Here is a 12,083-nt window from a genome sequence, read left to right on the forward strand (position 1 = left end):
ATCTTATAGCTATATCTACCTCATATCTATCTATCTATCTATCTATCTATCTATCTATCTATCTATCTATCTATCTATCTATCTATCTATCTATCTATCTATCTATCTATCTATCTATCTATCTATCTTCAGCGTGCAGATCGCAGAGCTGCCAGGTCAGAGATGGTGTGTGCAGGCAGACAAGGCTCTCATGAGCAGGACAGAGCACTCCTCAGTGGTCACTAACAGAGGGGGCCCCGAGATATAAATATTTGTACATCCCTCACATGAATTCTAAAGGATATTACTGAGAATGGAATTCACTGTGAAATCTCTTCTATTTCCTATAAAATGATTACAGTAAGCAATCTTCTCGTGTTAAGGGAGGAGCCACACGCGGCTAGCATGTGATTGGACCCTATCTGTTACGTCACAATCTACACACGCCCCCTCTAGTACAGTGACCTATGTGGCGTTCGTCTGCGTTGCTAAGGAAGGACGCTCGCACCCTGGATACTGAAAGATGGAGGACGAGGATACCGGCGCCGCTATGGACGGCATTATAACTCAGTTCAACACGTACGAGGACTTCCTGGACTCGCAGATCACCTCGCTAGATCTCTTCTATCTGGAGGTAACGATTCATAACACACTCATCTATGCTGAAGGACCACTACCACTTCAGTATACCTGCACGTGTAACGTACAGAGCTGCAGGGCTAAGTACTGTGTACTGTACATAGGTAGGTATAGATGTTACAGATAGGTACACAGGTAGGTATGAGCTAACTACTGTATACACAGGTAGGTATAGGTGTTAGAGATAGGTACACAGGCAGGTATAGATGTTAGAGATAGGTACACAGGTAGGTATAGATGTTACCGATAGGTACACAGGTAAGTATGGGCTAAGTACTGTGTACACAGGTAAGTATAGATGTTAGAGATAGGTACACAGGTAGGTATAGGCTAAGTACTGTATACACAGGTAGGTATAGATGCAGGTAATGATAGGTACACAGGTAGGTATAGGCTAAGTACTATATACACAGGTAGGTATAGATGCAGGTAATGATAGGTACACAGGTAGGTATAGGCTCAGTACTATATACACAGGTAGGTGTAGATGTAGGTAGAGATAGGTACACAGGTAGGTATAGGCTAAGTACTATATACACAGGTAGGTGTAGATGTAGGTAGAGATAGGTACACAGGTAGGTATAGGCTAAGTACTATATACACAGGTAGGTATAGATGCAGGTAATGATAGGTACACAGGTAGGTATAGGCTCAGTACTATATACACAGGTAGGTGTAGATGTAGGTAGAGATAGGTACACAGGTAGGTATAGGCTAAGTACTATATACACAGGTAGGTATAGATGCAGGTAATGATAGGTACACAGGTAGGTATAGGCTCAGTACTATATACACAGGTAGGTGTAGATGTAGGTAGAGATAGGTACACAGGTAGGTATAGGCTAAGTACTATATACACAGGTAGGTATAGATGCAGGTAATGATAGGTACACAGGTAGGTATAGGCTCAGTACTATATACACAGGTAGGTGTAGATGTAGGTAGAGATAGGTATACACATCCATAATTCATCTTATTGCGTGCGTTCCACGCTGAAACGCATCAGCATTTTACGTTTTGCAATTTCATTCAGCTAACCTCTGTTACTCCCAGCCAGTGACCAATAAAGTGGTATTTGGCATCCCTACACCAATAAGGGTCTCCTGTCCAATACTTTTGGACAATTTGTTACCATTTCCAGGTCAGAGGTAGCACTTCCTGTGTTCAGTAATATTCCACATGGTGTGAACAGACCTTTCCACACCGCTACTATCTACATCCTCTTTCTCCATGGCAACTAGGTGAGTTCTGTCCCCTTTACCATTCAGGGGACCCGGTATAATGTGACTAATAGTACTGTATGTTTGTCCTTAACTCCGTATTACATCTCACGTCTTGTGTTCCCTTTATGGAGGATCATCTAAACCCTAAATTGAAGTTCCGACTTAGGGTACAATTACCCATATAAGTCACATCAGAACCCGCTTACTGAAATACTCGCTCAAGACCTGATTTCCCGTTTGTATTATATTTCCATTTGAAATATCGATATGAAGTGGTTATCCCTATGATACGAAATTAGCTCCGTCCATCATAGATACTTGTAACGGGGTTCCGAAGGTGCACTCGGTCCCCCATTACCCACAGACCTGTTGCTTAGCTTTGGGAATGAGGATCTGTGTTTTACCTCGTTCCCAGGGCAGCTTTACTAGCTGGGTGGCTCCCTAAGTCTGCCTTGAGCGCCGAGCTGATCACTCGGTGCTCGACTGGTTGGTCTGTCGGTCATGTGACGCTGGCCACGTCACATGACCCTCACTCCCCACTATAAATACAGGCAGCCTGCTGGCCACAGGTTGCCTGTTAATTTAGGTTCCACCTGTGATTTTGTCTTTCCTGGCGTACTTACCTCCTGCTGAATTCCTGACGATCCTCTGCCTGCTCCTTGTGTACTTTGCTGCTCTCCTGGTATACTAATACTCTAGCCTAACGTATTTCTACATACTCCAGATACTCATTTTTATGATTAAATTCCATTTTGGGGTCCATCCTGGCCTACTAGCATTGCATTATGGAGAGCATTTTTGTATTTTGGTATATTTGATTTAATTTACGTTAATCATTTGAACTTTGTATGATTTCTTGTCATTTAGTGTTTGAAAAAGGTCTGTGTGGACCAAAACCTCACATGTACACATGAAAGTAGCCTTGCATATGAAAACCAAATAAAAACAAGGGCAATACTTCAAACAAATCCTAAGGAGTGCCTAAGTCTAATTTATGTTATGGGGTTGGAACCCCACGACTAGATGACCCAAACAGGACACAAGTGCCACATAAGACCCTTACAGTTTCCACACCTACATGTGCATTTTAATACTGGTGTCTCCTTATGTGACACGGTGGCCTTTGGGTTCCCTCAGATCCCTGGACCTAGATGCAACTGTTACTTCTGCACCCCCATAGCTAAGCTCCTGTCTACAGTATTAGTGCCCCAAAACATTTTGGGTGGATTAATTGCTGAACTTAGGTCGATGAAGGCCACCAAACAGATTCCCCTCTAGATACAAATCGAGTGATATTATTGGATTAAGGGGGTTTTCTGGGAGTTCAGTATTGATAGTCTATCCTCAGGATAGGTCATCAATATTAGATCGGTAGGGGTTGGACTCCTGCATCCCTACTGATCAGCAGTTTGAAGAGGCCGTAGAGCTCCAGTGAGCGTTGCAGTCCCCTCACAGGTGACCTAGCACGGTGCTGTACATTGTGTACTTGGTATTGCAGCCTAGGCCCATTCAATTGAATGAGAGTGAACTGCAAACAGGCCACATAACCAATTAACGTGACCTCATTGTCCTCGGAAGAGGAACAGCTGAATGGTCAGACATAAATCTAAAACCATGTGCAGTGACATGTACAGTGATTTATGATGCAGTTTCTGCCTGACCGTGGGCAGGGCTCCAGATGGCGACCAAAACGGTCGCCAATGCGCCTTAAAATTTGCAGATGGCGACAAGACTTTTTAGTCTTGTCGCCATTTGCAACTGTACCGCCGCGCTCCTGTGCAGCCTAAGTTCTCTTCAGTAGCACAGTGGAGAAGGAAGGAGTCCCTCTCTCTCCACTGTGACGCAGCCGCCACTACCACCAATGGGGAGATAGGAGGGGAGGAGCTGTCGCCACTGCGCCACCAATGAATGTAAAACATAAGTATAGGCAGCGGTATCACAGACCCGGCACCCGGCCTCAATAACAGGGCATGCGATACGCGGCAATTAACCCCTCAGGTGCCACAGATCGCATGCCCTGTTATTGAGGCCGGGTGCCGGGTCTGTGATACCGCTGCAGACAATTGTATAAAGGAGTTAGAGGACCTTTCATGGGTCCAAAGAATATGAACTTAGTAGCAAGCTGCATAGAGCGGCGCCCAGGGATCTAAGTGCACTTACTATTATTCCTGGGCGCCGCTCCGTTCGCCCGCTGTGGCCCCCGGTATTTTCAACATTCAGAGCAAGGAGGAGGAGACGCCAGTGTCTCTCCGTCTCCATGACAGCAGCGCTGTCCAATCACAGCACAGAGCTCAGAGCCAGGGAGAAAAAAACCTCCCTCGCTCTGAGCTCTGATTGGACAGCGCTGCCGTCAGGGAGACTGAGAGACACTGGCGTCTCCTCCTTCCTCTGAATGCTGAAAATACCGGGGGCCACAGCGGACGAACGGAGCGGCGCCCAGGAATAATAGTAAGTGCACTTAGATCCCTGGGCGCCGCTCTATGCAGCCTGCTACTAAGTTCATATTCTTTGGACCTATGAAAGGTCCTCTTTAATTACATTCATTGGTGGTGCAGTGCGCCCCCCCCCCATTATCACTGGCCACAAGTCGCCCCCCCCCCATTATCACTGGCCACAAGTCTCCCCCCCCCATTATCACTTGCCACAAATCCCCCCCCCCCCCCATTGTTATATGGTGGCCACAGTGTCCCCATCCCCTCCAGTGGTGGCAGTGGCAGATTACACTGCTGGGGCTCAGATCGTTACCATGGCAGCCAGGATGCTACTGAAGCCCTGGCTGCCATGTTCAGCTCCCTGCTGCTGTGTGCACAGAGCACAGGGCAGCAGGGAGATGTGTGAGATCCTATTCACCCTGATAGAGCTCTATCAGGGTGAATAGCACAAGGGATGAAAAGATCCAGGTTCTAGTCCCTAAGGGAAAAAATGGTTATTAAATAAAAAGTTAAAAAAAAAATAAAAAAAAACACCAAAATACTAAAAGTTTAAATGGCCCCCTTCCCAGTTTTACATATAAAAATTTACAAACAATAAAGAATAAACCTATTACATATCGCCATGTCCCAAAAAGTATGAGCTATTAAAATATTAAAAAATATTTCCGCTCGGTGAAGGCCGTAACAGAAAAAAAACTCTAAACCACGCAATTCGCCCTTTTTAGTCACCTTGTCCCCCAGAAGATGTCCCTGGATGTGAGAGGTATGTGGTGCTGTTTTCTCCTATATGTAGTGCTGGCTCACTACTGTCACCTGTGTCTCATCTTCTCAAAGTCCTTTTTTTTAAATTATGGGTGGGTCTAGTGTTCTGTATTCACATGACGCTGTGAGGTACCGGACAGTAGACCAGCAATCAAGCAGGGTCACTAAATCATAAATCACTGTGATGCTGTGATCAGGTCAGATGAGCCATGGTTTAGATTTAATGTCCCAACCGCCATATAAATGTATAAATTACAGGTTTTACTGAATCTTTTCCCAAAAAATATATCAATCTGCTCAGCTTCTCCTGCTCCATAACATGGTGCGTTCAGATTGCATTGGATTTTGTGGTGACAGGTCCTCTTTAACCACTTTCCGACCGCCATTGACTATAAATGTCTGGGCGGTTGAGATTTGTCTGTGATCGGACTTTCTGGAACGTCTTTTCAGAGATGGCAGCTGTACGCTAATTGTGCAGCTGCCCAGCGGGGGGCCCGCTGTCAGTGCCAGCAGGGCACCGCAGAGAGAAGGCAGGGACAGTTCCTGGGTGTCCCTGCCTTCTAGATCTCTGTATACACAGCGCTAAAGGAGCGCTGTGTATTCAGATCAGAAAGAGATGTGTCGCTTCCTGTCCTGGCCCGGTGGTCATGGGCCGAGGGAGTGCTGGAGCTGCAGGGTCTTCCACAGACCGCAATCAGCCCTGCACTGAAGTTGTACAGCGCAGTATTAGGACTCGTTCACACTACTATGCCATTTTTTGCGGTCCGCAAATTGTGGATCCGCAAAAAAACAGATGCCGCCCGTGCGCCTTACCCAATTTGCGGAACGGAACGGGAGGCCCATTATAGAAATGCCTATTCTTGTCCGCAAAACGGACAAGAATAGGACAGGACTCATAATTTTTGCTGGGCCATGGAATGGAGCATCTTTTGCAGACCCATTGAAAGGAATGGTTCCGTGTACGGCCCGCAGAAAACGGCCCGTATACGGAACACTAAATACGTTTGTGTGAACGAGGCCTTATGCTGTACAGCCTCTCTGGGGGGTGTATTTCCCCTGTAAATGGGGCTACAATGTCAGCCCCAGTCACAGGAGAAATCAATAGTGAAATAAAAAAGTTTAGTCAAATGTCCCCCACAGGTCTTGTATGATCTTATCTGGAACACAAAGTGTAAGATAAAGAATAAAAAAAAAAAGTCTAAAAGTTTCACATGATCGTGCCACCCCCGTCATTTAACCCCTCAGATGCTGCGTTTTAGCCTATCAGGGGGGTTAATCAGGGGTTAAAACAAAAATATACATACTCAGCTCATCCATTTGATCGCAAAGAGGCCGTCACGGCCATCTTGATTGATGAAAATGTCACTGTGGTGACGTCATTACATTAGCGCGTGCAAGGATTGGCACGTTTTCTTCAATTAATATATCTGCGACAGGCCTCTCCGCGATCAAATGGATGAGGTGAGTATGTGTTTTTTTTTTTTTTTTTCCACCATTTCAGGAAAAATTGATTTGTTACCACAAAGCCCTTAGAAATTTGGATTGGTAGGGAATCTAATTTTTCCTGAAATTCGGATCGAATTCCACTTTGTTAACTTTGATTCGCTCAGCACTAGTTGTGACCTTAAAATCTTGGCCAGCGTGTCTTCTCTGTTTCAAACAGCAGAGACCCGCGGCTAATGACCGATAATGCCGATCGTGGTCATTAAAGCCTTTAGATTAGATCACGGCATCTAAAGGGTGATAAACCGGCATCCTCTGCGGCCAATAAGGATGCTGGTAATTGGTTTCAATACACCGGGTATTGAAGCTGCAATTCTTATTTTTGCCAGCAGGCCAACATAAGAAACTAGCAATTCTCCTCAAATCATGGGTCTAAAAGAAGGTTTTGTAGGCTCAAATACGAGCTTCAAAATCATAAAAAAAGTTTAAAAAACTCTGCTAAAAATATATACATTTTTAAAAAATATATAGAAGTTTAAATCACCACCCTTTCCATAGAAAAAAAAAACAAGTGCATAAATAACAATAAATATAAACATCATGGGCATCACCACTTCCGAAAACGCCTGTCCTAATAAAATCTAAAAATATTTTTCCAATACTCCGAATGGTGTAACAGAAAAAAGGGTCAAAATGGACAATTTGCAATTTTTTCATTGCTTCTCTAACCCAAAAAAGTCATAAAATGTGATCAAAAAGTCACACACACCCTCCAAAATGGTACCAATAAAAACTACAGATTGCACCACAAAAAATGAGCCACACACAGCTCCGTAGATAAAACTATAAAAAAGTTATGGGGGTCAGAATATGGTGATGTAAAAAAAAAAATACATATTTTTTTTATTTCAAAGTTGAAATTTATTTTTACACTATTTGGACATAAAAAAAAACGATACATATGTGGTATCATTGTAATCGTACTGACCGAGAGAATGAAGGGCACAGGTTAATTTTTCCTGCAAAGGGAACTCTGTGGGAGCAAAACCCGTAAAACAGTGGAGAAATTGTGCCCCATTTGGCATTGGTTTCCCACTTCCTACTACATTGTATGCATTAGAAAGTACAACTTGTCCCGCAAAAAAAATAAGCCCTCATACAGCTATGTGAACTGAAAAATAAAAAAGTTATGGCTCAAGGATGATAGAGAAGAAAAATTAAAACGCAAAAACTAAAATACCTCTGGTATCCTAAGGGTTTAGATACTATATCCCCATTAGTGGTGTTTGTTTATCCGTTCCTATAGGGTCATCACTGTTCTTACATATTGCAGACCATACAAGCACTCCAATATATAAATGATAAATTACGAGTTACAATTGAGTAGGGTAGTCTTAGTACAAGTCTCACCAGTAGTCCAGCTCCTAAACGTTTGGGTCCTATGGGTAATGATATTACAGCATCTACACCACTTACTGCCACATCTAGAGCTACCTTTTGGATGAGACACCTTATTTATTCTCTGACCCAAACTTAGGCGCACATTTATTAAACCCTTAATAAAGCCGTAAACTGGCGGTGGATCTTCTGATGTTATGTAGAGGGCAGTTCTAAATATAAGACAGCTTCCTTGTTGTCTTACATTTAGACCATTTTCTACATCTGAAACAGGCGTAGAGAATGATGAATGAGACGGGCCTGCCTACCCGTCCCCTTCCCCGCCAACGCCACAGCCACAATTTTAGACCTGGCGTGAGCAGGGAAAAGTCGCAACGGTTAGTTGCGCCACCATCTACGCCTGAAATACGCCTAATTTAGGCATATTTCAGAATAGTAAATGACCCTCTTGGTCCTTTCCTCCTTAGGCTACATGCACACAACCATATGTTTTTAGTGTTTTGCAAACTGCAAAATACCAATACCATCCATGTGCACACCACATTTACCTAATAAAACTGCGTATTGTCTGTAAAATGGACAAGAATAGGACATGTTCTATAATTTGCGGAACGACTGCACAAATGCGGGCAGCACGCGGATGACGTCCATGTGCCGTCTGCATTATTTGCAGCCCCATTGAAATGAATAGGTCCAAGTGCGATCCGCAAAAAATGCTGATTAGACAAAGACCCAAAATACGGTTGTGTGCATGAGAACTTCATTTGCTAGGAGCTATAATGTTTTCTATAGTCATTGCTTGCCTATATGTGTTGTGTTTTTTTTCTGGTATTTAATATTTTTTTTAAATGTATCATGTAGCAGGATATGCAGTGTTTCGGAGGCATAGACCCAATTTTAGCTTGGGACTGATTGAAGGTTGTGATGAAATTATGTCTGCACTCATTAATTTTTCATTTTCAACTCGGGATGTTTAAAATCTGACGAGAGCGTTTTTGCTCTTTCTAGAGCTGTCGTGATAATTCCAGGGGATACCGTATTTTTTGCCCTATAAGACGCACCGGCCCATAAGACGCACCTAGGTTTTTGAGGAGGAAAATAAGAAAAAATATATTTTGAACCAAAAGGTGTGCTTTTGGTGGGTTTTGAACTAATGGTGGTCTGTGGATGACACTATTATGGGGGATCTGTGGATGGCACTGTTATGGGGGCATCTGTGGATGGCACTGTTATGGGGGCATCTGTGGATGGCACTGTTATGGGGGCATCTGTGGATGGCACTGTTATGGGGGCATCTGTGGATGGCACTGTTATGGGGGCATCTGTGGATGGCACTGTTATGGGGGCATCTGTGGATGGCACTGTTATGGGGGCATCTGTGGATGGCACTGTTATGGGGGCATCTGTGGATGGCACTGTTATGGGGAATCATTATGGGGGCATAGTAGATTACAGTGACTGCATCGGGCCCCGCTGCCATTACAGAACCAGATGCCGGCCCCCAGCCCCTCCTCCCTCTCAGCCGATACACCCGACGGCCGTAGCATTCGCCCCATAAGACGCACTGCTATTTTCCCCCTACTTTTGGGGGGGGGGGAATGCGTCTTATAGGGCGAAAAATACGGTACCTTTTTCTTATAAAACAACATCTCATTTTCTGACTGATGAATAAAATCTGTCTTCCGGGTATTTGTCTACATTAGCTAAATCACATTTTATATTTGCGACTTACCTCTATACATATGTGCCCTTGGATAACAGTCGTGAATCCCGCTATAAGCTGTCACTCACACAAATTATGCTTTATATTTAACCTTTTCTTTATTGTCATTCAGAAGAAAGTTCCCATTTGAGAAAAAACTGATCCTCTTAAAATTGTATTTTATTGTGTGATATACAGCCCACCTTTACAGGTTAAATCCACCCTTAATCATTTGCATATGGCGTCAAAACATAATTTTTAAATGATGTGGGCATTGTCTCTGTATAAGGCCTCCTGCACAGGAACATGTGCGACTCGTGGTCGTGCTGCGGCCTGAAAAATGCGGGCCGCAATGCACGAATACTATCCGTGGGGCAGCCGCAGCGGATCGCGGACCCATTCACTTTAATGGGTCCGCGATCCAGCCGTTCCGCAAAAAGATAGGACCTGTTCTATCTTTTTGCGCAACGGAAGTATGGGATGAAACCCCACGGAAGCACTCCGTAGGGTTCTGTTCACTGCTTCCGTTCCGCACCATACCGCATCTTCAGATTTGCGGACCCATTGAAGTGAATGGCCACGGAACGGTGCCCGTGTATTGCGGATCCGCACAGGAGGCCCAAATCCATTCAATCTGAAGACGGGGGCATTAATTCCACTTGGATTTAAATAAATAAAAGACCTCTCTACCTCATTGGTGGTGCCTGATCTTGAAGTTATTCATTCTTCTTATTTTTTTTTGCGTTCCGTAGACGGACCGTATATGGAATCATTAATTTCAATGGATCCATAAAAAAAACGGAAGGTACTCCGCATGCCTTCCGTTTCTGTATTTCCGTTCCGTTCAAAGATAGAACATGTCCTATTAATGTTGGCATAACGAACAAGGATAGGACTGTTCTATTAGGGGTAGGGGTGCACCGAAATTTCGGCAGCCGAAAATATCGGCCGAAAATGCACCTAATCCACTTCGGCCGATATTGTTACATATCGGCCGAAAATATGGGGTGTGGGATTTGTCACCCACCATCTGCGGGCGGGCGGTTTACTTTGTCACTGCATCTTTATTTTACCTTACAATCGTGAGGCTCCAGTAACTAACAACTCTGCAGGCAGAGCGGAGGCCGGCGTAACGTCACTTACTCACGTGACGCGCCTGCTCCGCCTCCTTCATTCATAAAGTGGGCGGAGCAGGTGCGTCACGTGAGTAAGTGACGTTACGCCGCCCTCCGCTCTGCCTGCAGAGTTGTTAGTTACTGGAGCCTCACGATTGTAAGGTAAAATAAAGATGCTGTGAGCAGCAGGGCCGGGGCTGTTATGGGTAGGGGGGATCGGTCTATGGAACTGCTATGGGGAGGGGGGATCTGTGCACTGCTATGGGGAGGGGGGGATCTGTGCACTGCTATGGGGAGGGGGGATCTGTGCACTGCTATGGGGAGGGGGGATCTGTGCACTGTTATGGGGAAAGGGATCTGTGCACTGTTATGGGGAAAGGGATCTGTGCACTGTTATGCCCATAACAGTGCACAGATCCCCCTCTCCATAACAGCGCCACCCACAGATCCCCCTCTCCATAACAGCGCCACCCACAGATCCCCCTCTCCATAACAGCGCCACCCACAGATCCCCCTCTCCATAACAGCGCCACCCACAGATCCCCCTCTCCATAACAGCGCCACCCACAGATCCCCCTCTCCATAACAGCGCCACCCACAGATCCCCCTCTCCATAACAGCGCCACCCACAGATCCCCCTCTCCATAACAGCGCCACCCACAGATCCCCCTCTCCATAACGGCGCCACCCACAGATCCCCCTCTCCATAACGGCGCCACCCACAGATCCCCCTCTCCATAACGGCGCCACCCACAGATCCCCCTCTCCATAACGGCGCCACCCACAGATCCCCCTCTCCATAACGGCGCCACCCACAGATCCCCCTCTCCATAACGGCGCCACCCACAGATCCCCCTCTCCATAACAGCGCCACCCACAGATCCCCCTCTCCATAACAGAGCCACCCACAGATCCCCCTCTCCATAACAGCGCCACCCACAGATCCCCCTCTCCATAACAGCGCCACCCACAGATGAATTTCATTCATGAAAAAGAATTATTAATAAAATCATTAAAAAAAAAGTATTTTAAAAGTATTTGGGCAAAAAGGCAGTTTCGGTTTCGGTTTCGGTTTTCGGTCAAGGGCATCCTGAATTTTCGGTTTCGGTTTCGGACCAGAATTTTCATTTCGGTGCACCCCTAATTAGGGGCCAGATGTTCCGTTCCGCAAAAAAACGTAATGCACATGGATGTCATCCGTATTTTTTGCGGACTGCAAAATACTGAAAAAGACATACGATCGTGTGCAAGAGACCTTATGGTTTATATCTGCACGCTAGAACGGTGTTCTATACGAGTCCACCGGTGATCTTCTGGGATCGGCTGCCCCTCATATTCCACAGCTGTGGTTTTATTCATAATATAACCAGCTGAGCATGATACTTGTAGT

At 45.3% G+C, this 12,083-nt stretch overlaps 1 protein-coding gene across 1 annotated transcript in view; it reads left to right on the forward strand.

The window, feature by feature from the left end:
- The first annotated feature begins 490 nt into the window (after nucleotides 1-490).
- The window catches only part of CFAP299 (cilia and flagella associated protein 299), a 625,798-nt gene continuing 614,205 nt past the window's right edge, over nucleotides 491-12,083 (forward strand). The window contains exon 1 of the mRNA XM_040417930.1: nucleotides 491-613. Within this exon, the coding sequence (XP_040273864.1) occupies nucleotides 503-613 (111 nt within the window). The 5' untranslated portion in view covers nucleotides 491-502. The remainder of the gene's footprint in view (nucleotides 614-12,083) is intronic.

This window comes from Bufo bufo, chromosome 2, assembly GCF_905171765.1.
Source record: "Bufo bufo chromosome 2, aBufBuf1.1, whole genome shotgun sequence".
NCBI lineage: Eukaryota > Metazoa > Chordata > Amphibia > Anura > Bufonidae > Bufo > Bufo bufo.